Genomic DNA, 25,504 nt, shown 5'->3' on the forward strand with positions numbered 1-25,504 from the left:
CTGCCCACTCCTATAGCCACTCTTTAATCTCCTATAGCCTCTCTGCACTCTCCAGTAGCCACTCTATACTCCTCTATAGCCACTCTGCACTATCCTATAGCCACTCTTTAATCTCCTATAGCCTCTTTGCACTCTCCAGTAGCCTCTCTGAACTCTCCCATAGACACTCTTTACTCGCGCACTCTGTACTCAATCCACTATTGTTTGTATGGTTTATTTTGCTCAGCTTCACATGTGAGTCCATTTGAATCAAAGCTCTAAATGCAAGTTGCTAAATGATGACATGGAAATGTAACTTAAATGGAAACAGAGCAGAAATTACAGAATTATGGATTTTAGTAAACAAATTAAATTGATCCAGCGTAATCCTTTCCTTTATTTTCTTGATCTTCCTTCTTCCCAATAACAGTAACAAAGTTCTGTACTAACCTTTAATATATTTACTAGTAAAAGCACTCATTGGCAGTTGTAGTCATATTAATAGTGTAGTCAATAATAAGTATTATTTATCTGACTGATTGTCCTCTTCACAGGCGCAGGGGGCAAAGGTCCTAAACCACCGAAGGGAGGTAAGCTGACCCTTATCTTCTTGAGATCTCAATTAATTTCCAAAATATTTCTTTAGATTTGCTAAATACTTACACAAATCCTTCAACGGTCCCATTCATGTTGACCATTTTGATTCAGCAAAAAGTAGGACCCATCTGTCTTGGTTGTGTTTAGGAAAGAAGTGGTCAATTCCAGGATGGGTGCTCATTGATCAGTTTTTTGCAGCGGTGTTCCAGGTTCCCAATGTAAACTTTCTTTGAACATCTGGAGGTTGTAATTAGCACCAAGCCAGATGTGCAACTAATGAGGCAAATCAACTGACCTCAATACAATGGTGTGGAAAAACATGACAGAACATGGAAATTTCCACCTGAAACGTTCCACCTTGCTTTTCTTCACTAAATCATTGACTTATTCTCTCTTGGGTCTGCAATGTTTTCTTTTTCTTTATTGCTATTATTTTGGAAGGCATACATTTTCCATATTGCCAATTTATTAGCAATAATAATCAGCAGTGCTTGGCAAACAATTGTACATTGGTTTATTACCTTTGGATAGTGTGAGGACACATTAACTTATTTTTAATGGCTGATTAAGCATACAGTCAAAATATGACACAAATAAAAATCCTGTACTGAGACATTGGTTGACAAACGAGGAGCTTTTTGTTCCAACATCAGTGATCTGAACAAGATGTATGAGAAAACAATAACATTACATTGCTGAAAACTCTTCTATCTTCCGCCAAACAATTGCTGCAGAACACATATTTACAACCAGTAGACTGGAAGCCCTTTGGGCAAAGTATTAGATTCAACATGGAAGAGGAAGGTTAAACAAACAGGCCGGTGTGTTTAATATGACTGTAAAGCATTATTGAGCAAGAAACCGACATCTTATTTCCTAGCCAGAGAAATGAAGCATTTAATGATGGATATGGGGTTGATGTCTTACCCCATGCTGGCTCCCTCTGCTGGCCCCACAGTCAGCCATAGTTGTTGTTTTTTGTTTTTTTAACACTGGGATCACAAGTTCTCACTGCAGTGCCACTACTGTGGTCCTTCTGAACCATCGTTCCGTAAATAGTTTAAAACAATTTTCCTCAATATCTGTATTACACCTTTACCCTTGCACCAGACTCAATGTACACTGGTTTACACAGGATATGGGCCTGGGGGTGCTGGCTATGGGCCTGGCGGCGCTGGATATGGGCCTGGCGGTGCTGGATATGGGCCTGGGGGTGCTGGCTATGGGCCTGGTGGCGCTGGATATGGGCCTGGGGGTGCTGGATATGGGCCTGGCGGTGCAGGATATGGGCCTGGGGGTGCTGGATATGGGCCTGGGGGTGCAGGATATGGGCCTGGGGGTGCTGGAACCGGAGCTGTAGTTCCTGCTGGAGGTATGCAATACACGCTAATGAACAGTTTGATATGTTATGGTAGGTACACGAAAAATGTGCCTTGATCACTTTGAGAGAACACAGCTGTGTTGAATCAATGCTCAGGATTGGATTTGCACCTACAGTTGTGTCTCACGTCTGTTTTTTGGTAGTGCCTGTCATTCCCCAGACGGGTCTGCCTGGAGGAGTCAATGCTGCTGCAGCAGCAGCTGCTGCTAAGAAAGCTGCCAAACTGCCAGGTTTGGAAAGACACAAAACTAAACCTACATCAATCTGAAGATTAATTTAATTTCAGATCTCATTCATTCACCGTAATATAAACATCATGTAATACATATCTTGTGTCTCATTGGCTGGTGTCAGGTGTGGGCCTGCCTGGTCTGTACCAAGGAGGCCTCGTACCAGGACAAGGTAGGAATAATCTATTATTGTATTTATTGGTTATCGGTGTGCCTGGGTCCTGTAGTTTCTGGTGCATGTGAACTTGGTTCCTTATGCTTTGTGACTGGCCCATTGTGTTTCCGTCCAGGGTTCGGTGGTCTTGGAGTTCTCCCCGGGGTAGCCACTGGCACTGGACTCAACCCTAAATCACGTACGGAGACAAAATACTACTTGGCAGTGTGACTATGCTTTTTTATCCATGATATCAAATATATTGCTATCTGGGGGTGCTTGTAAAAAGGCAAGAGATGACAAATCAAAACCCTCATCTTGATTTGTGTCTCTATAGTTCCCGGTGGAGGTCAGGGAGGAGCAGGCACAGGTTACTATATCTCCACTCACGCATTAAACGCAGGACTTTTGGTAGTATTAGTCATACACTTAAAGTTATTTACTTCATTCCAATACAGCAGGAGGCCGTGGCTACGGTGGACCAATGCAACCCGGGGTGTTCCATGGATATCCGCTCAAAACACCCAAAGTGCCAGGTATGAACAGACAAAGGCAAGTCTGGTAGCAGCCAGGCCTCTGGTAGCAGCCAGGTAGCCTCTCCTGTGTGGCCACCGTTAACCGCAGTTGGTATTACAGCTCTAGCCCCTCTAGTCTAGTGTACAGGCCTTCTACCTGGGTACCTTCCCCAGGATGTGTCTGGTGGGTGTATCACTGGGTTCATCACTGCTGAGGAAAAGGCGTATTAGTGTTAATGGTAACAACGCAACTGCTACAACAACACTACTGAACACTACTTGGTTTCTGCTGTTTCATGATAAACATGGCCATGACTGTTCCCGTCAAGGTCCAGAGTTAAACACTGTGTTATTTCAACCGACGGTCACAGGGGGAAGGATGCCATGTTGGCCTTCAAACTGTTTCTCCTCAGCGTTTGATATGACAATATGTCAGTCAAACATAAACGTGCAGATTATTGTGGTGTTCTTACCACTGTCTTCTGTATCATGTTAACAATATTGGTTTTATTTAAAAAATATTGGATGACATTGATGAGACTGTAATTGTTCAAATGCCATATTGAGATGGATGGAAATAAGTATGATCACATAAACATAAACTCCTTTGTAAGCTATTACAGAACTGCTGTGAATGTTTTCTAGGCCCTGGTGCTTCCAAGGTTCTGGCTTTTTTTTTTTTTTTTTTTGTCTGTTATTTTTCTGCAATATAAGGCAATATATTTTCCCATCAGCATATTTGATAGATTTGAACAAGGCTGAACTTAAATACCTGTTATGAGCTTGCTATCTTAACATTAGGTCACACACATTAAGGTGGGTCACACCCCCTGAATGTTGAATGCTCCAAGTAATAATATACAATTATGTGGTCTTATATCATCAATCTGGAGTGAGTTCATTCTCTCAATTGTAATTTGAGATAATAACTTGCAGTTGGAAATATTGACAATGAACTGCATAATTGCAGTCTAATATGCAGTTTTATTTTCTGCCTTATATGGGATAATGTGATGCGTAGGGTCCTACATTGTTCTTGTACTTTGCATGTTTTTCCATGCATATACAAACAGAGTTTATTTTGTCTGTCTTCAGGTGCCTATGGAGCAAAGAAAGCTGCTGGTGGGAAAGTTCCCTATGGTATGTAGTACGTGTGAACCTACACTCCACCGGTTTGCTCTGGTTATAGCGTTGGAGAAAAAAATATATAGATAATGATCAATAATCACCATCATCAAGGGGTGTAACAAGGCTTTAGATTTGGCATGGGGACATCGCCATGAGGACTCAGCAAGCCGACAACATCAGCCTCGGCTGACTGATGCCTTAAAATGCCTTAATCTCCCCCAGTGCTGTACATTTCATCATGCTAGAGTAGCTTTACTGTTGTAAGGAGAGATGAAACGTCTCTTTAGCCTTGTCAATAAAAATACTTTTCATAATGTAATTGAGAAATGAACATAAAATTTTACAGAATGGAACAAAAAAAAGCAGGATTTGAAATATCTGTGACGAGAGCTGTCCTGGGTGATACCAACACTACGTTTCAGGCTATGGGGGCTTCGGGACCGGGGGCGCTGGCAGTCTTCCAGGTGGACAAGGAGGTGCCGGGGCCAACCCGGGATACCCCATCGGAACCGGTGGGTGTTTTGTCCTTTTCATCCGTGAAGTGAAGAGGAGTGGAATACCATTTAGAGGTAGGCCAACTGTTGTTCTGTGTCTCATGTTGTTGTCGTCCCCGTCTGCAGGAGTGGGGAATGGAGGTCTCTCACCTGCCCAGGCTAAAGCTGCCAAATACGGTAACATCTACATTATAAAGGCTCTTCATTGTAGGCTTTGAAAATTGTTCTGCACACTACAGGTTTATCTTGAAAAAAGTATTGCAATTGGACTTTTACTTGGTAAAATAATGTATAAACGTTAAAGGTACTTTTTAATTTATCTTTTAAATGAAACAAATTTAAAAATGTCAACACCACCCTAAAAATATATTTAAGTACAATATTTTATGTACATATATTCACGTTTCATATTCAGCTATGTTTTCCATTTGAATGTAGCTATCAGAATGTGTGTATGTATAGCATAGGCCTATATTACTATTAGACTGTGTAGGATTTAGGGATTCGGTTTATAATGCGTTTCACCCATTAATTGGTAACCTTTTTCAGAAAAAACCCCCGCAAATATTGTGAAATATATATATAAAATGCTATGTATATAGCATTTGTATAGTTACGATTATAATGTGTATGTATAGCATACATAGTGTAAAGTTAATTTTAGACTGTGTATGTATGTAGGTGGGGCTGCGGGTGCAGGGCCAGGTGGTGTACTGGGAGCTGGAGGTGTCTACCCAGGACAAGTCTACCCCGGTCAGGCCTACCCCGCACAGGCCTACCCAGGACAACAGCCAGGGCAAGCCTACCCAGGACAAGCGTACCCAGGACAGCAGCCAGGGCAAGGAGGTATACCACTATACTATGGGGGGCGTTCGAACCGTTGAACTTTTGCAATTAGGATTTCACATGTCCGTCTTGTATCTTCTGTCACTGAAACATTATGAAAAGCTCATCTAATAACTGCATCGAGCTTAACAATCTGGTTTTTGAAACAGGTTACGGAGCCAGTGCCAAGGCAGCTAAATACGGTAAGACCTGAATTGTAAAATACATCTATCCATAGTTGTCAACACATAAATATTTGTCTTCAAAATGTGTTGTTTTTTTCAAAGCAATCAAATTTTCTTTATTGATTGATTTGATTTGTTTTGAAAGGGACCATGTGCAATTAAAAACATAAATTACTACAATGAAATTAACATACACCATATTTGTATTGATATCAAATATTTTATTACAATGACTTTTCTGTGCGTGATTGACAGGACTTCCAGGCGCAGGTGTGGTCCCGGGGGCCGGGGTAGTGGCTGGAGGAGCAGGCCTCCCAGGTGGAGTCCCTGGAGGAATCCCAGGAGGAGTACCAGGAGCTGGGGGGTATTCAGCGGCGGCTAAAGCTGCTAAATATGGTAAGAAGGCCTCAACGAGTAAACAATGCAACACAGCACATTAACACCTAGACCTAATTAATTATTAATTAAAATTAACTAATGAATTCATATTCATCTATATGAATATGATAATTGGTTAATATGAACATAACTATATATATATATATAACTACCATGCTTTCTCTCGTCCTCTGTGATGGACCCCCCATACTCTTATGTACCATTATCTTACTTGTGGTATATTAATCTACAATGTCCCAATATATGGTGTAGTAATCTTAATCTATGATGGAGTAATATATGGTTTAGTAATCTATGCTGTAATAATCTATGATGTCGTAATCTATGGTGTAGTCATTTTAATATATATTGTATAAATCATAATCTGAGGTACAGTAATCATAATCTATTTTGTGGTAATCTATGATTTTTTAATCTTCATATTTAGTATAATAATATATATTTAGTTATATATGCAATCTGTGGTGTAGTAATATGTGATGTAGTGTATTTTTAATTTGTGGTGTAGTAATCCTATGCTGGCCCAGCTCTTACTTGTAGACCTTCTTGTATCACGTCCACCATAGGACTAGGAGGAGCAGGTCTCGGAGCAGGAGGACTGGGAGCAGGAGGAGCGGGACCAGGAGCAGGAGGAGCAGGAGCAGGTCTTGGAGCAGGAGGATACAACCCTGCAGCAGGAGGATACAACCCTGCTGCTGCCAAAGCTGCTAAATACGGTGGTTAAAAACAAACTGAAAGCAAGCAAACACAGACACATAAAGGGTATTCAACAGTGCCTAAAGATGACACATATGGTCTAGCTATCTTTGGTGTGGCAATCCATTGTGTAGTAATACATTATATTGTAATCTGTGGTGCAGTAATCATAATCTATTTTGTAGTAATCTATGTTGTATTATTCTTCATGTATAGTGTAGTGATATATGATGTAGTAATATGTGTAATCTATATATGCTAATATGTGTAATCTATATATGCTGTAGTAATCCTATGCGGGCCCAGCTCTTAAACAGGACCTGTATCATGTCCACCATAGGAGTAGGAGGAGCAGGTCTTGGAGCAGGAGCGAGACCAGGAGCAGGTGGACAAGTAGCAGGAGGACCAGGAGCAGGCCTCGGTGGAAGAGGAGTCGGAGCAGGAGGATACAACCCTGCAGCAGGAGGATACAACCCTGCTGCTGCCAAAGCTGCTAAATACGGTGGTTAAAAACAAACTGAAAGCAAGCAAACACAGACACATAAACAGAGAGAGACACATCCATCACAGTACCTGGTGGTGCACCATGAGTAGTAGGAGGATGTTCACCAGCGGTTAAAGCTGCCACTTATGGCAAGCCATCTTTGGTGTACTAATCTATGGTGTAGTTATTTATCAGACTCAGCTTACTATGGTATGGTTATTGATGGTTTGTTTATCTATGGTTCGTAGTAAACTGTTGTATTAATCTTCATTTATACTGTAGTAATATATGATGTAGTAATATATTGAATCTATGGTGTAGTAATTTATGATGTAGTAATATGTGTAATCTGTGGTGTAGTAATCCTATGCTGGCCCAGCTCTTAAAGAGGACATACTTGTATCACGTCCACTATAGGACTAGGAGGTGCAGGTCTCGGAGGTGCAGGTCTCGGAGCAGGAGCAGGAGGACTAGGAGCAGGAGCAGGAGGACTAGGAGCTGGAGCTGGCGGAGCAGGAGCAGGTCTGGGAGCAGGAGGATACAACCCTGCAGCTGGAGGATACAACCCTGCTGCTGCCAAAGCTGCTAAATACGGTGGTTAAAAACAAACTGAAAGCAAGCAAACACAGACACATAAACAGAGAGAGACACATCCGTCATAGTACCTGGTGGTGTACCATGAGGAGTAGGAGCATGTTCACTAGCAGCTAAAGCTGCTAAATATGCTATAGCTATCTTTGGTGTGCTAATCTATGGTATAGCAATCTATGGTGTGCTAATCTATGGTCTAGCAATCAATGGTCTCGTAATATATTGTGTGGCACTCTATGGAGTGTTAATCTATGGTGTGGTAAACCATGGTGTAATGATCCATGGTGTGGTCATCTATGGTGTAGTTACTGTATCTATGGGGTCGTAATTTATGGCACGGCTATCTATGGTACAGTTATCTACTTATCTTTGGTGTAGTTATCTATGATATAGTAATCTATTGTGCAGTAATCTATGGTGTGGTACTATATGGTGTATTCATCTATTGTATAGTAATATATGGTTTAGCAATCTATGATAAAGTAGTTTGTGGTTGTTCTGTGACCACAGTATGAATATATATACTGTTCACTTCGACTAAAATCAATCAATTATTCACTATATTGTCACCCTTCCACCATAGGACTAGGAGGAGCAGGCCTCGGAGCAGGGGGAGCTGGACCAGGAGGACTAGGAGCAGGAGGAGCGGGACCAGGAGCAGGTCTTGGAGCAGGAGGATACAACCCTGCAGCCGGAGGATACAACCCTGCAGCAGGAGGATACAACCCTGCAGCAGGAGGATACAACCCTGCTGCAGGAGGATACAACCCTGCTGCAGGAGGATACAACCCTGCTGCTGCCAAAGCTGCTAAATACGGTGGTTAAAAACAAACTGAAAGCAAGCAAACACAGACACATGAACAGAGAGAGACACATACATCACAGTACCTGGTGGTGTAGCATGAGGAGTAGGAGGATGTTCACCAGAGGCTAAAGCTGCCATTTATGGTATAGCTATTCTATGGTGCTGTAATCTATGGTTTGGTAATATTTGGTGTCGTAATCAATGGTGTAGTAATATATTGTGTGACACTCTATGGAGCGTTAATCTATGGTGTGATAAACCATGGTGTTAGGATCTATGTGTTGTTCGCTATGGTGTCGTAATTATGGTTCAGCTATTTATGGTATGGTTATTTATGGTGTAGTAATATATGGTATGTTAAACTATGGTGTTGTTATCTGGTGTAATCATTGATGATACAGCTATCTATGATCTAGTAATCTAGAGTGCAGTAATCTATGGTGTGGTACTATCTGGGGTAGTAATTTATTGTATGGTAATCTGTGGTCAAGTAATCTAAAGTGTTGTAATCGATGGTGTAGTAATCTATGGTTTAGTAATCTGTGATATAGTAATCTGTGGTTGTTCTGTGATCACAGTACGAAGATACAGAGATGTAGAATCGATAGTGAGAGTCTCTGTGTCCCTCCATGCTGAGGACCCTCACACTAACAGCCACGGTGTACTGCTACTACTCAATGATCATGTATCACAATGTGATTTAAGATGTACTGTTCACGTTGACTAAAATCAATCAATTATATGCTATACTGGCCCAGCGCTGAACGAGGAGACACTTGTCTCCCTTCACCATAGGACTAGGAGGAGCAGGCCTCGGAGCAGGAGGACTAGGAGCAGGAGGACTAGGAGCAGGAGGACTAGGAGCAGGAGGACTAGGAGCAGGAGGACTAGGAGCAGGAGGAGCGGGACCAGGAGCAGGAGGAGCAGGAGCAGGTCTTGGAGCAGGAGGATACAACCCCGCAGCAGGAGGATACAACCCTGCTGCTGCTAAAGCTGCTAAATACGGTGGTTAAAAACAAACTGAAAGCAAGCAAACACAGACACATAAACAGAGAGAGACACATCCATCACAGTACCTGCTGGTGTACCATGAGGAGTAGGAGTCTATTCATCAGCGGCTTAAGCTGCCAAATATTGTATAGCTATCTTTGGTTTGGTCATCTATGGTGTGGTCATTTATGGTATTGTAATGTATGGTGTGGTTATCTATGGTGTAGTCATCTATGGTGTATTAATAATGTTATAGCTATCTAAGGAGTGCTTTTCTATTCTGTGGTAATCTATGGTTTTATAATCTGATATAGTAATCCATAGCTGTTCTGTGACTGCAGTCTGAAGACATAAGAGGCAGAATTGAGAGTGAGAGTCTCCTTGTCTATCCATGTGGAGGACCGTCACACTAAGAGCTAAAAACAGAACAAGTGAGCCCTAAACTGGCTCAGCTCTGAAAGAGGACACACTTGTCTCCCCTCCGCCATAGGACTGGGAGGAGCAGGTCTCGGAGCAGGAGGAGCAGGAGGAGTGGGACCAGGAACAGGAGGACCAGGAGGACCAGGAGCAGGCCTCGGGGGAAGAGGAGTCGGAGCAGGAGGATACAACCCTGCAGCAGGAGGATACAACCCTGCTGCTGCCAAAGCTGCTAAATACGGTGGTTAAAAACAAACTGAAAGCAAGCAAACATAGACACATAAACAGAGAGACTCATCCATCACAGTACCTGGTGGTGTAGCATGAGGAGTAGGAGGATGTTCACCAGGGGCTAAAGCTGCCACTAATGGCAAGCCATTTTTGGTGTGGTAATCTATGGTGTGATAATCTATGATTTGATAATCTACGATTAGGTAATATATGGTGTGGTAATCTATGGTGTGGTAATCTATGGTGTAGGAATACATGGTGTGTGATATATGGTACAGCTATCTATGGTATCGTAATCTTTGGTGTAGTAATTTATAGTATAGCTATCTATGGTGTGGTGATATATTGCATAGTCATCTATGGTGTGGTAATTTATGGTGAAGTAATCTATGGTGTCGTAATTAATGGTACAGCTATCTATGCTTAAGTGATCTAAGGTGTAGTAATCTTTACAGTAGTAATCTTTGGTTTGGCAATCTATGATATCGTAATCTATGGTTAAGTAATCTATGATAAAGTATATGTGTTTGTTATAGAAGATGTAGAATCGATAGTGAGAGTCTCTGTGTCCCTCCATGCTAAGGACCCTCACACTAACAGCCACGGTGTACTGCTACTACTCAACGATCATGTATCACAAATTCAAAATGTGATTAGATGTACTGTTCACGTAGACTAAAATGATATTAAATTATACACAATTAATACATCCTTATTCAATAGGATGTATTACTTGCACTTTACTTTCACTATTGCTGTGATTTTGTTATGTTTACTGTGTCTTATATGTCTTGTCTGTTATGTATGGAGAAAGCCAGCTCACTTAACTGTACACCAAATCTACCTCTGGGTATAAATAAAGTTATCAAATCAAATCAAAATACTGGCCCAGCGCTGAAAGAGGACCCACTTGTCTCCCTCCACCATAGGACTAGGAGGAGTAGGCTTTGGAGCAGGAGGACTAGGAGCAGGAGGACTAGGAGCAGGAGGACTAGGAGCAGGAGGACTAGGAGCAGGAGGACTAGGAGCAGGAGGAGTGGGACCAGGAGCAGGAGGAGCAGGCGGAGCAGGACCAGGAGCAGGAGGAGCAGGAGCAGGCCTTGGAGCAGGAGGATACAACCCTGCTGCTGCCAAAGCTGCTAAATATGGTGGTTAAAAACAAACTGAAAGCAAGCAAACACAGACACATGAACAGAGAGAGACACATCCATCACAGTACCTGGTGGTGTAGCATGAGTAGGAGGATATTCACCACTGGCTCAAGCTGCCACATGTGGTGTAATCGGAAGCAGTTAGGGTAAGGTGTCTTGGAGGAGCTGAGTGGCGGGGACCGAACTAGCAACCTTCCGGTTACAAGTCAAAATAGGATATAGAAATCTGTGATATAGTAATGTGTGATATAGTAATCTGTGGTTGCTCTGTGACCACAGTACGAAGAGACAGAAGATGTAGAATCGATAGTGAGAGTCTCTGTGTCCCTCCATGCTGAGGACCCTCACACTAATAGCCACGTGTACTGCTACTACTCAATGATCATGTATCACAATGTGATTTAAGATGTACTGTTCACGTTGACTAAAATCAATAAATTATACGCTATACTGGCCCAGCGCTGAACGAGAAGACACTTGTCTCCCTTCACCATAGGACTAGGAGGAGTAGGCTTTGGAGCAGGAGGACTAGGAGCAGGAGGAGCGGGAGCAGGAGGAGCAGGAGCAGGTCTTGGAGCAGGAGGATACAACCCCGCAGCAGGAGGATACAACCCCGCAGCAGGAGGATACAACCCCGCAGCAGGAGGATACAACCCCGCAGCAGGAGGATACAACCCTGCAGCAGGAGGATACAACCCTGCTGCTGCCAAAGCTGCTAAATACGGTGGTTAAAAACAAACTGAAGACAAGCAAACACAGACACATAAACAGACAGAGACACATCCATCACAGTACTTGGTGGTGTACCATGAGGAGTAGGAGGATGTTCACCAGAGGCTAAAGCTGCCACATGTGGTATTGCTATCCAAGGTGTGGTAATAGACGCTGTAGTAATCTAGGGTGTTGTTATCTATGATGTGGTAATAATCCATGGTGTGGTTATTTATGGTGTGGCACTCTATGTATAGTAATCTATGGTTTAGTAATCTATGATATGGTTCTGCGTTTGTTCTGTGAGAACAGTATGAAGATACAAGATGTAGAGAAGTCACTTCATGTCGACTAAAATCAATCAATTATACGCTATACTGGCCCAGCGCTGAAAGAGGACCCACTTGTCTCCCTTCACCATAGGACTAGGAGGAGCAGGCCTCGGAGCAGGAGGAGTAGGAGCAGGAGGACTAGGAGCAGGAGGACTAGGAGCAGGCCTCGGGGGAAGAGGAGTCGGAGCAGGAGGATACAACCCTGCTGCTGCCAAAGCTGCTAAATATGGTGGCTAAAAACCAACTGAAAGCAAGCAAACACAGACACATAAACAGAGAGAGACACATCGAGTGCACATCTGCATCGCCTCTGTGGTAATGTGATGTTTTACTGTGAGGTTTTCCCGGCAGGTCTGGGGGCAGGTGGGGTTCCTGGGGGTGGATTCTCTGGGCCTGTTGCTGCACAAGGAGGAGGTAAGCCTGTCTCAATATAATAAATACTAATGGTATTATCACATTTGACAAATAAGGGATTTTTACTCTGGATCTAGGTGTCATTTTATTGGTAAATGTTAAATTACTGTTAATGCTAAATTACTTTATTGCATTTGTTTGTCAAATGTTCTTTAACCCTACATATTTTATCCATATTTTATACAACTGCAATCTATAAAAAGTTAGACAATGTATGGAACATATGCATCATCTGCAATGTGAAATGTGCATGTGCACACCACTGTACATCATTAGGGTTGACTATGAAAGATGATCTATTCCTATTACTATTATGATCTTCTCCTCCTAGGAACCCAACAAGGCATAGGAACTGGTCTGGTAACCGGAGGGTACTCTGCTGCCGCCAAGGCTGCCAAATATGGTACAGCAACCACACGAGATCACTGTATTATTGCTTTAAACATGCTCCATGTCATGTTTTGGGGCTACAAATGAGTTCACTTTGTATTACAGGTGGGGAAGTTGCTGCAGCGCCCATTAGTGGTGAGCAGAATTATTTTTTTTGTTATTTTTTTATTGATTCTCAAAAAAGTTGTTGAGTGGATTGCTAATAGTGAAATATCCATAATTTGATTCTAATGTGGAGAAACACATTGGAAAACAGTTCTCAACTAAAGTATTGATCCAAAGCCATTTCATCCAAAGTATGATCTCCAACGGATGATATTACAGTGTGGAACTTGTAACACCATAGTTAACTCATATTCCAACTCAAATAATACTCCTTCAAAGCTATTTCAATATTGTTGGTCCATATATTTGTGTTTGACAAACAATAGAGCATCTGGAGCAGGAGCTGGAACAAACAATAGAGCATTTGGGAAGATTTTGGGTTAACAATAAGTGCTACAATGATCTGAGCAAAGCACTGTTAGTGCTAAGTGCTAATAAGTGGTTTGTTAATGGAGTTGCAGGAGGAGCTGGAGGTCCTACAGTAGGAGGAGCACTGCCTGAAGCAAGAGGAGATGGAGGATTCGCTGACTCCAAGGCTGCTAAATATGGTAGAGAACCAAACATACACACAAACGGATTTACTTTGAGTACTACTACATGTAATTTCTGTAAACGTGCCATAGATTTATCCTCTATCCTCATCCTCGGCTTTAATCATAAAAAAGGAATTTGAGCATTAAGCAGGAGATACAAATCATCAGGGGTATCATCCGATAAATGTTCATTCAATTCAGCTGCTGATAGAGGAATGCATCGTAACCTGCCCTCCAGCCTGCCATCCAAGCCCCCGCCCTGCCCCCTATCTGACATCCTAACCGACATGTTCCTTGTGCTCCAGCGGAATCAGGGATCACCGGCACTGGCATACACTTACACCCCACTCCAGGGGAGGCTGTGGAGGTGCAGCCAGGTCTTACTGGTGGGGCGTCTCCGGCTGGGACGCGTGTCCCTGTCGCTAGTAAACCAGGTACATAGTTTTAATGGCTTTAAGTTAATTCTTTGTATAACTGATTTGTATGTTTTAAGTGAGAGTTTTCGTTTGTTTTTTGGTTTACAGCAAAGGAAGTAGGTTTAGAAGGAACGCCTGGCCCAGGTATGGTTGAGCTGATTTATAGTGTAGTTTGTGTATTGTTCTGGTTAGACACACTTCTCAACAATAACTGTTTGATTTGCCCAAGGACCATATGAAGAAATGTGGAAAACCACATTTCTATGAAAGAAACTTGCTTAGTAAAATAATATCAGAGTTTGTGTACTTCATTGGCATAATGCTAACAATACATATTATTTTAAATGGCACATATAAAATAAAGATATGCAAATGTTCTTATGGCATCACATTTTCCACAGCTGTTTGGTAATCACATTATGTCATGGGTTGATAGCATTTGATAAAGCACTGCCTCTTCTAATGTCCTCCAATACCTCAAATTGTTAGCTACTATTATGCTGCTATTGCTACCAGCTATTGACCGTCTATAGCTTAGCACTTCTGTACCAGAGGGAGGCCTCATGCTAGTAAACACCTCTCTGTTTCCCTCTTAACTGCAATGGATGATACTGGTTGATCTATGTTGTCTTTTGGCAGAGTCCACGCCTATTTCCCCAGAGGTCACAAAGCCGAGTAAGACCTGTTGTTTTAATGATTTAAACAGAAAGACCATTCAAAACTGGTGTGCAATTAGCTAAGGGAAATCCTATCAGTTCTTGTGGCCATGAGCAATGCCTCAAACACATTTTTGGGGTTATTTTAAAGTGTACACTTTATTTATACTACTGGTGATTAAATATATTTACTTGGAGCATTCTGAGAGAGATCTGATTTGATTTTCTAAGTAGAGTTAAGAAAAAATACCATTTTCCTCTTCAACCAGAATATAGGGACCATTTACACTTTCAATTTATAATTTCTAACACTGTCAAGGTGAGCATTGCATGGAAATAGTATTTTAGTGTATTTCTAAATACAATGAATGAATCCTACATTATTCCTGACTTGACTGTAAACATAACAAGTCAAAGTATTTGACTTTATAACTTAAAACCCCTTAAAACAATATTCTTGCACCATCACTTTCACTTTTCTTTTGCTTCTCCACTGCTTGTTGTATGACAATTCTGCTTTACAGTACTAACATAATAACCATTTATGATGCAAATGACAATCTCCTATGATCTATTATTATTTTTTTTTATTATTATTTTCTGCTCCAATGAGAAGTATATTTGTGTATAGTGCTGAATTCATTATTACCTTGATCAATGAAATTAGCATTATAGCTGTTAAGGTAATTTTTCTGGAGTAAATTAAATACAACTATTGAATATGATTAATATTGGATCTTTCCTCCACTTTTTTTTCCCCTCCACATTTGGTAAAGGTTTAATTTAGTTAAAGCACTGATGTATACAATGTGATTATTGTTTACTTGATGCTTTATTATTTCAATATTTTAAAGCAGATGTTATTTAATTTGTGTTCCATGCAGTAACATGCACTGTATTATACAGCATGGGAAAATGTTAATATATTCTGCAATATTAATGACTTTACATATTTCTTCTTTCTTTTAACTGTTATTTTGCTCGGTGGGAACTAGGCGGTGAGTTTATAATCTTTTTCACAATCCTTTAATTATTACACTGACACTTGATTTTTGAAATTATGTTGTGACCTAATGTCTGACTTTTTTGGCAGTTGGTGGTGGAGTTGTTCAACCTAGTGGTAAGCAGCAATCATTGCCTTATTTATTTATGTACAGAAACTTATATTAAAATAGCATAAAAATAAACAGCCTACATAAACACAAACATATTTTTACTTTTCACATTCTCAACGAATAGGTAAGTGGATTAATTTAACCTTGACATTTGAGAAAAAATTCTCAAATACAAGTATGAATACAGTTTTTTTACATACAATCTTCAACTTTAGTAAAATAGCATGCATGAGGTTATAATAAAGTAAAACAATATGGCATTATGGTTTATGTGTAAAATGTTTACAATAATTATGTTTTCAATAAATTAGGTTTTAGAGTAGTGTACGTTTTTGGCCACATGGTGGCGACAGACACAAATAAAAGAATAAATATGCCTGACCGTTCACGACGAACCTTTCGACTGCGACAATGATGCATATGTCTGGTCTGTTTAGGAGCTGCTGAAACTGGTCTGAAACCAGCAAAGAGTTATTTACCAGGTAAGAATTTACACTTTATTATATTGTTCAAAATACCGTAATACACAACATACCTCAGCATAACCTTTCTAACCTGACTGAAATGTATTCATTAATGGGCAGGACATTCTGTATACAAGACACATGATTTGAATATATTTCAGTGTTTGTGTTCTGATGGTCCTACAAAAATAGTACAAAAATAACTTTTTGTGCAATAATTAAATACATTATTAACATAGTCCCCTATCCTACAAAACACATGGTGTCAGGCTTGCTTTATGAATTGTGATTGCCTGTTTGCAGACTGCATTAGCATAACGCTAACTCCTTGTTTTCTGGAAGGTGTTTTAATGAGGGCTGACCACACGTACTGCCACCAAATTTGAATTTCTAACATGATTGTACAGAATATTGCACTGAACTGATCATTAGAAAGGCACATTTTTATTTATCTCATTGTAAGAGAGAGCAACTCTTAAATTTAATTGGCAGTTCATTAAATGTGAAAATCCATGATACACACACTTTATCAAATGCATACATATATATTCAATGTAGAAATTTCATGTACATCACCCTGCTGGGTTCATCTCACCCTACGTATCCTGTCCAGACAGCATGGGTCAATAATATCATAGCTATTGATCAGCTGAACGCACCATCAGAGCTTTCTTTCCAGACCCACCGACTTAGCCATGTATGCATAGGAATACATCATGTCAACGTTAATTATTGACTAGCTGTAGCAGAGAAGAATTATGTAGTTTAGAGAATATGTTCTGTCTTTGTGGCATTCTGAATGCTATTATATAATTCTGATGTTGCATGAATTATTGTCATATTTTACTTGTATGACTTATATGTTGTGTAATGTCTGTCAAAGCTTTAGATTATGCTCTAAAGCAGGGGAACTTGAGCCAGGATGGTTATTTTATGTTTTTCACGTGAGTAATTATGTTTTCCATCCTGCAGGACCCCGCCAGTTCATGATTCTTGTCATTTGTAATTTGAACAGACCCTTCTAGGTCACTAAAGCCCACTTTATTCAAGGCAGCTTGGCCATCTCACTGCAGTCCTAACAGCATCATGCTGTCACTATGATGAACTTTACCTCTCAGAGACCATGTGTCTCCCTCAGACATCTCCATTTGACCCACATGAAATGTACATTTATGGCGATAACAATTATTTATCATTCTATCTCTTTCCTAAGACGTGTGCTCTTTAGAATATGAATATGTGCTTCAGCGTATAGTGATTGAAGGGGTGGCAGCCAAGAGAGCAAAGGGCGGGGTCTGACCAGAGTAACCACACAGCTCTATCTTAATCATAATCCTCATGCTTTATAATATACTCTGAGTGCTCTTCAAGGTATGGTATTTAGCAGGAGGTGCACTCTTGAAAACCTAATTTCCATGTTCCTTGCTCTTATAGTCCAATCATTGTCCAATCACTCTCTAGGGACTGGGGGGACTGGGGGAACTGGCGTCGGCTCGGATATTAACCCCTGGCTCGGCTACAGAAGTAAGTCAAGGACTTTTCTGCCATCTCAATAAGCTCCTCCTGCCCTGTCATGACCTCTAACTGGTGCATGTGTGAGTGGCATCGTGATGGAGAACACACTGAGATGTCGTGACAGTAGCTGTCCAAATGATTTCCCATCTTGTTGCTTCTGCGGCTGCAGATCCCTACGGCGTTGGAGCGGGCCTGGGAGGCGGGCCCGGAGGTGTGCTGCCCTTAGCTAAACCACTGAAGCCCCCAGGTGTGTGTCCTGTGTGTGTGTATGTGTGTTATCCTAGTTTGGTAGTGCAGTTGAGCACTTTCTTGTGCAGCACTCAGCAGTCAGCATTCAGCAGTGTGATATTCAGGTCTTGTGTTGACTAGATTAGGGTCTTATTATTATAAACTATCATAAACTGCACATTATGTGGACGACATGAACTGTTTCTATTTGACATTGTTCAAATAAGAAGAAGAAGACCGTTGATATCAGTCTATGTTTTTTGACCCATCCTGGACACCTTCTCCTCTGGCTCTTCTGATCCTGTGTTCTTGTGTTCTGCAGTGGTGGGTGGAGCCGGCGGGGCAGGCATTCCTCTGTCAGCCGGACTTCCTGCAGGTACGACCTCCACTTCCTCCACCTCATCAGAATATTACAAAATCTGTGGAATATTAACCACCACTTTATAGTCTTTGATGAAATGTACAGATGTATAAAAAAAACGCGTCCCTTCTCCATATTTGACCTTGCTCACTTGGTCGCTGCACAGTGTTTTGATTTCTGCCCTCTTAAAGTAAAAGGGTATCTATGATTATCAATATGGGAACATTTCCATGAAGCAGCCAGTTGCTGATTGAAGGCAGATAGCGTAAAGCTGCTTTTCTCTGTCACCTTGATCCAGGAGGATACGGTCCATATGGTCAAGGTTATGGACAGGGTATGTATGAAACGAAGATGGCTGGTAGAGTCTGTGTATCCCCCCCACCATCCCCACCACCCCCTCCAGCCTTTGGCCCCAATGCTCTGTGCTCACAGTGACGGTTGGTTGCAGGAAATGCCTCTGCGCTGCACATCCTGTGTTTGAGAGCAGCAAACAAGCTGGTTGAAACCTCTGGGGTGGTGGTGGTTGTCATGGCATCGGGGATGAAACACCAGTCACAGGGGAGCATTTGATTGAAGATGATATGATATAGCTGGGGATCACTGACATGAGGAACAAACACGATTTGAATAACTAGGAGGATGACATTAAACGATTATGAGAATCACTATTTGATTCAAAAATTAAAAACCTTATAAAAACAGCATGTGTGGAGGTTCTCTGTTAGTCTCTGGTGTCATCTCACTAGGCCTTTCTGTGGGTTGGATGCTGTGTGTGGTTACAGGTGGACAGGTGTACCCTGGGGGACTGGTACCCGGTGGAGCAGGAGGTAAGGCCCCCAAACCAGGTCTCTACAGGCCCGCTCTTATCTAGTACACCCTTGCAGTGACCAGGAAGACATCCTGGTTTGATCTTTGCATGTTTTTGCATGATTATATGCTGCGATGTGTTGCTTGTTAAGTAAACACAAGATATTACAATATTACACCAGCCTTATGTAGGAGGTTTTATTTTCAGAATTAATTTTGCTGCCGTTCAAAGAATACAATTATGTCATTAAACCTATAGTTCAATTGAGACAACTGGTTCTGTAGAACACACATTTACAAATGAGCTAAATTATTAATGTCAAAGGATCAGGTAAGGATCAGATAGAAACCTTATATACAGTAGCTTATGAAGTGAACCTAGCAAACTCTCATTTGATGTTTTGGGAGTGCAGGAAGTCACAGCATCAAAGCATGTCTTTAGCGATCATATCTCCCTTGAGAGCCCAGCCTAGTCTGAGCTTCTTACCCTGACATCACAGGAAACCATGGATGTTATTGCTAGGGCTCTCTGAAGATCCAAGGTTGAACTAGGTCAGGTAGGTAAGGCAAAAAAGATACTCAGATGGAAGGGATGCAAATCACCCCTCCATCTCATTGAACCACTTCCTCAGTTTGGGTCAGGGTGGCACTTGGGGGACCTCCTCAGCTCCTTCCTCTCCCCCCTCCTGGGAGAACACTAGGCGTGGTCAGCTTGCTAACTCAGTCAACAGTCAAATAGACCATAAGAGCCCCAAATGAGTCACACAGAAATCGGTCGAATTTTTGACATTTGACTGAAGATTGTCTCTGAATTTCAATAGGTTATGGCAATCTGGGAGCTGCTGGAGTATATCCACAAGGTAGATATTGCAACATTAAACTGTCCCTTTTTATTTTACCCCCCTGAACTCACTAAAGTGATGGATTTATATTGCACCCATTTCATTAGTGCAGCATGCACTCCAACCAAGGACCTACAGTCCTGACACCTCTCTACTGCCTATCAGAGAGAGCGAGTTATTGTGCAGTAGCAGATAAGTCTCCCTCTCTCTGTCTCTTTCTCTCTCTGTCTCGTTCTCTCTCTCTCTCTCTCTCTCTCTCTCTCTCTCTCACTCTCTCTCTCTCTCTCTCTCTCTCTCTCTCTCTCTCTCTCTTTCTCTCTCTCTCTCAGACATGCCTAAACTCCTAATCCTTTACACAATGAATAGGAGGGTATTAACTGACCCAGGACCAGTCTCAATCAGATGCTAGCCACAGATGGCACACATTGCCTGTGCAGCCCAAAGGCCGCCCTTGACTTATGAAGTCTCTCTACTATCCTCTTTTCCTAACTTTTAGAATGTTCATAGCGCTTGTACTATACTGTACATGTTACAATGCATGTATTACTCTTTATAAATGGTCAGCTGAGTTATTTGTCCACTTTACAGGTGCTTTGGCTCCTGGTTACATTGGTGGATACCCACAGCAGGCTGGAGGTAATGTGTGTGTGTGTGTGTGTGTGTGTGTCTGTGTGTATGTGGTACTGCATCAGGTCCCACATGGAATAACACGTGTTTGGTCACCTCACAGGGCTACCTGCTGTGTCATAAATTACAGGCCAGAACCGGAGGAGGCACTGAGTCATTCACCTCAGAGATGGGAAGCAGAATGTTTAAAGGGATATAGGGCAGAAGGTGTGGGTTGTGTTGTTGGGGTAGGACTCTTAACGTGGTCCCAAGGTGCCCCGGCCACATGCAAATGTCCAGACTGGTAGATATGGATTCATCAAATGAAGGGAATTCAATAATACATCGGTCACAGGGATGACGTGGGTAGTGCCGTTGAGAGAGAGACCTTGGTAGCGATCACGTGTTTTGTCACATACATGCTGCATGTAGTTAGCATGTTCCTCAGTGGTTGCTGTGGTTTCCTCCCACCTCTCTATGGAAGCCAAGGCTAGCTGAAGACTCTGAATCCCCAATTAGCTATAACAGTCCCATTGAGTGCATTGCTTTGCCCTTAGAAATGGGTATGATTCCTGTTGTGTAATTCATTCTACAAATAGAAGCCAAAATATTAGAGCTTTGCTTTCCTTGTTTCTGGATCAAGCTGGTGGATTAATGCCCAACCACAGACAGACAGGTAAAAGCCTTACGAGCAGAGAGATAGACTGCATTGGAGACAGAATGGTGCATCTCTTCCTCTTCCTGAACAAAATATTACAGTTTAACAGTACAATGTTTTAATGCACAGTATATACAAGAAAGATGACCTCTGCAGATTTGCGATGTGGTCAGTTGAGTTTTTTGTCTCTTCCCCATGTGATCTGTTGTTTTAGGTGGATATGTTCCTGCCCCACTGACTCCCCAACAAGGTACCAGACACCAGTACCTTCCTGTTCTTCTAACCTTTTGTTACAGTTAGTATATACTAGTATACTATATGTATGCTGCAGGGATGCTCCAGGGTGGGCTTGTCATGGCATGTCTCTCAGTACATCCAGTGACCTCCGTCCCTCATAATCTGTATTGTCCTGAACATCCCCAGAGATACCCACAGGGGATTATTTTTTAAGTATTATTTTTTGAGACGCTAACTGGCTCCATATCAAATATTAGTGGTCGGCTTAGCTCAGGAGGTAGAGCAGGTGTCGATGTGTCCCTGAGCAAGACACTAAACCCTAACTTTTCTTGACGAGCTGGCTGTCGCCTTGCATGGTGTGTATTTACCGTCGTAAGTTGCTTTGGATAAAAGCTAAATGCTAAATGCCCTAAATGTAAATGTTAATGTAAATATTATTTGGTTATCTTTGGGATGCCCTGAAATCATAGTCATCATAGGTGTCATCATAGTCATGTACTAGTGTGCGGTCTCTTCATCACACTAATGTGACTCACAAGACCAATTGTGCACTAATTTTAATCTATTTTAAAAAGGGTGCATGTTTAACACACCTGTGATCCTCGGCTGCTTCTACAACCCAGTTGCTGCTTGTTAAGGACCATTTTCTTCTATAGCTAACCTTCATCAATCCATAATAGGAGACTCTTGCTTATTAACATCATTGATTTCAAGCCTGTCTACAAGCCTGTTGCTAGAAGAAGGTCCTGAATATCAATTGGCTGCCTCTCTACATATTGCATATAGGCATGTAATTGCCCTGGTCTTGCCTGGCAGGGCCGCAATGCTGGTCGGACACCAAATCCCCAGATACAGACCTAGCCAATTAGAATTTTAGCATTAGAACTGGAGAGGAACCACTGTGCCTTCTGTTGTAAAATGTCCCTCACCTTTATCTCTTTGTTGTGCAGCCAAAGCAGCAAAGTATGGAGCCTTGGGGGCATTCCTTGGGGGTGCAGGAGGAGGAGCCTACCGGGGTGTGTAGCGTCTCGTAATGTTACTGTGAATATCTGTTACCCTTGAGCTTAGTGGAAGACAACTGTTTTAAAGGATACCATTCATCATAGGTTAATAATTAATAGTAATACAATGAACAGCATGTTACTGATAAGAGAAGCCTGTTTATGGACTAAAATGGATTTTACTGGTAAACATTAACACCCTTTTTATGTATTGTGCATTGCACATGTGATAGATGCTGTTTGATAAAGAGTTAACTCTGGATGCTATTTTTGTGAACTGTATCACAGGTTGCCAGGGGAAGTTTTGTGGCAGGAGGAAGTAATAGATCTCTGGGCTACGCTGTGACCTCAAGATACCATGGTGCTACTGCATGATGTAGAATGTACATTTTGTATGCAAACACATCCCCTGATTAGAGAGTATGTAGGGATGGTTGATACTTACTTTGTCCTACAAACCCACCGACTCAGAATTTTGTAAAACCCATCTTTGATGTAGTTGAACTGATGAATGATATGATAACATGTCCGGTTATCATATGATGACATAACATAATTGTTTTTGTTTCGTTTGTTGTACCGCTGATAGGGTCAGATTAAGAAAGTGTTTTTGTACAGACAACCTGCCCTCATTGCTACTAGGTTAACTAGTATTTGTGAAAAGGACAACCATGTTAGCCCTCAAATAAAATGAAAAAGCCCAATAAAATAAATAGAAACTAGAATATAGAAATAATTTTGTAAATTTGAGAAAAACAGTGTATTTTGCAGAAGTCAGTGTTTATGCCCCGTCAACCTAGCCTGGTGATATCACTTGTGTAGAGGACAAAGGGATTGACACGTGCATGCTAACACAACCTTACAATACCATCTTGTAATCGGCTGTCCACACTGTAGGTATTTGGCCCTCCATCCTTGGATGTGTTATGGTTCTTAAACCACCACCCTGCATATCCTATGGAGGTGGAGGTGGGGGAGGGGAGAGGGAGGGGGAGAAGGCATTTCCCTAGTGCTGACACATACTTCTTCATGGTGTATCTTCTCTGTTCATGTTAAGCGTGTGACGGTAAAGAGCAGCCAGTTTGCCAGGTTGTTATGACCTGCTCTCCTCAACAATGGTCATTCTATGCAGTTAAGCAGCCCTGATGTCACCTTATTTCTATTGTGACCAAAAGTGTAAATGAATGAAGGACAGTTTCTGCTCTGGATGATTGTATGCCAGAAGGTGTTTGATGTCCTTAGGGACCATTTTTATGCTTTTAAGTTCAAAGTTAATTAAAATTAGGATGCTGGTCTGGTATTTACATTATGTATGTATTTACATTGTTGGATTGCAGAACAATTACTTATTAATTGAATGTGATATATGGTGCTTTATTCCCCCTCAAGTGTAGTCTCACTTATTAAGGCTTTCTGTATTTACATTTAGGCAACTTGTCATTATTCAAGATTCTGTTTGCACCCAACTTTATTTTGCTCATCATTTTGTCATTAGCAGGTATGTCTGAACAAGAAGTGAGAAAATGTTTTAAACTTTGCTTCAGCATTTATTCACTGTTGAGAATTATACTGACTAAGAGCTTTGTTTAAAGAGGGAGTCTACCTATGTGTTTATGCCCTGTCTAAGTGGGACTTTACCGACTTGAGTTACATTAAAGAGAGTCTCACGTGTGATCAATGAGCTCAACTAACAATAGACTCCCTCTTTATATATGTGTACTGTATTTTATACCAGTTTGACTTAAGCACACTTAGTTGTATTTCGTGCTTCTGTAAGAACTATATTTGAGCCTTGCTAGGTCCGACCTTGTCTTCTGTGCCGTGAGATACTATGTTCATCTTAATTTAAAACATTTTTTTAAAAGGAGAACCATGGGGATTTTGCACTTTTTTGTATTCCTACGACACACTATGACATGCGCCAGACATCCTGGCATTTTATTTGCTTCATTAGATAACAAAATAAAATGTGTTTAAAAAATCAATACGTCACTGTTTTGTGTCATATATATGGGGAGGTCGGGATGTGATGAGGGGCCCCTGAAGATAAACCAATAACAATTCCTACTCGTGTATTGCTCTGTGTCCGAATATGCTAGGGCTACATAACGTGTGTTAACGTCCCCATTGTGGGTCATACAGTCCGTCATTGTATATTTAAAGATAGATCAAAGGGGGGCTGAACCTCGGGTTAAGTGAATCTCATGCACTCGCTCAACCATTGACGCGTTCACGGACTTCACTTCAATGTAGACCTACTTATGCAAAATAAACTGGTTGGCCCACCCCCATGTTCCTGGTATCGTCTATAGTTGGCCAACCCGTAGGGTCCCTGGCCACTAGCAGCGCTCCATTGGCCCATCCTTTTCGAATGAAGCGCCGCATACATAAGTTCCCTGGCAGACGGGAGCTGCGCTGCCGGAGCGTCTATAGGGGTTGTATGTTGCCTTTTGGTGTCGCAACCAGTCCTCACGACCGCAGGCCAGTGCTCGCTGACCGGTCATCTGTACATCCGTGGCGGCTGGCTCTTGCGTAGAGCTCCAGGTCGGAGAGTGGATGAGGTTGATGCTGCTTTGCTGTACCTGGAAGGACGAACGCATGGGAGAGGAGGAAGGTAAACCTGACTTGTGCCAGGCATGCTGCAGGGTGGAAGATGCGATGCGATGGCATAATTTGGCACTCACGCGAATGAATGTCACGCGCTAAGCTTTTTGCTTTAGACAGAATACGTACTTGACATAAAAAAATTAAGTGTATACCATGTATTATTCATGTCACTGCAAGGGCTTGTCCCGCAACTGTTGCTGCACTCCCCGCGTTGATGAAACCGTTATGATGGGAATTCATGTCCGGTATTTGTC

General features: G+C 41.8%; 1 protein-coding gene across 1 annotated transcript in view; it reads left to right on the top strand.

Annotated features, from left to right (window-relative positions):
* elna (elastin a) overlaps positions 1-23,597 on the top strand; it is a 45,877-nt gene extending 22,280 nt beyond the window's left edge. The window contains exons 10-50 of the mRNA XM_084466316.1: positions 534-569; positions 1,712-1,948; positions 2,101-2,187; positions 2,312-2,359; positions 2,478-2,540; positions 2,679-2,711; positions 2,800-2,877; positions 3,952-3,996; positions 4,407-4,496; positions 4,605-4,655; positions 5,160-5,324; positions 5,474-5,506; positions 5,744-5,884; positions 6,454-6,603; positions 6,924-7,085; positions 7,485-7,661; positions 8,242-8,475; positions 9,259-9,468; positions 9,944-10,111; positions 11,031-11,249; positions 11,749-11,976; positions 12,387-12,524; positions 12,647-12,709; positions 13,041-13,112; positions 13,205-13,234; positions 13,666-13,752; positions 14,043-14,171; positions 14,262-14,297; positions 14,793-14,828; positions 15,903-15,929; positions 16,362-16,406; positions 17,850-17,912; positions 18,073-18,150; positions 18,454-18,507; positions 18,791-18,826; positions 19,275-19,319; positions 20,121-20,159; positions 20,730-20,777; positions 21,620-21,655; positions 22,593-22,658; positions 22,932-23,597. Coding sequence (XP_084322442.1) covers positions 534-569; positions 1,712-1,948; positions 2,101-2,187; positions 2,312-2,359; positions 2,478-2,540; positions 2,679-2,711; positions 2,800-2,877; positions 3,952-3,996; positions 4,407-4,496; positions 4,605-4,655; positions 5,160-5,324; positions 5,474-5,506; positions 5,744-5,884; positions 6,454-6,603; positions 6,924-7,085; positions 7,485-7,661; positions 8,242-8,475; positions 9,259-9,468; positions 9,944-10,111; positions 11,031-11,249; positions 11,749-11,976; positions 12,387-12,524; positions 12,647-12,709; positions 13,041-13,112; positions 13,205-13,234; positions 13,666-13,752; positions 14,043-14,171; positions 14,262-14,297; positions 14,793-14,828; positions 15,903-15,929; positions 16,362-16,406; positions 17,850-17,912; positions 18,073-18,150; positions 18,454-18,507; positions 18,791-18,826; positions 19,275-19,319; positions 20,121-20,159; positions 20,730-20,777; positions 21,620-21,655; positions 22,593-22,658; positions 22,932-22,966 — 3,818 coding nt within the window. The 3' untranslated portion in view covers positions 22,967-23,597. The remainder of the gene's footprint in view (positions 1-533; positions 570-1,711; positions 1,949-2,100; positions 2,188-2,311; positions 2,360-2,477; positions 2,541-2,678; positions 2,712-2,799; positions 2,878-3,951; positions 3,997-4,406; positions 4,497-4,604; positions 4,656-5,159; positions 5,325-5,473; positions 5,507-5,743; positions 5,885-6,453; positions 6,604-6,923; positions 7,086-7,484; positions 7,662-8,241; positions 8,476-9,258; positions 9,469-9,943; positions 10,112-11,030; positions 11,250-11,748; positions 11,977-12,386; positions 12,525-12,646; positions 12,710-13,040; positions 13,113-13,204; positions 13,235-13,665; positions 13,753-14,042; positions 14,172-14,261; positions 14,298-14,792; positions 14,829-15,902; positions 15,930-16,361; positions 16,407-17,849; positions 17,913-18,072; positions 18,151-18,453; positions 18,508-18,790; positions 18,827-19,274; positions 19,320-20,120; positions 20,160-20,729; positions 20,778-21,619; positions 21,656-22,592; positions 22,659-22,931) is intronic.
* The last annotated feature ends 1,907 nt before the right edge of the window (positions 23,598-25,504 follow it).

Source organism: Micromesistius poutassou (assembly GCF_964030765.1).
Source record: "Micromesistius poutassou genome assembly, chromosome: 4".
Taxonomy (NCBI): domain Eukaryota; kingdom Metazoa; phylum Chordata; class Actinopteri; order Gadiformes; family Gadidae; genus Micromesistius; species Micromesistius poutassou.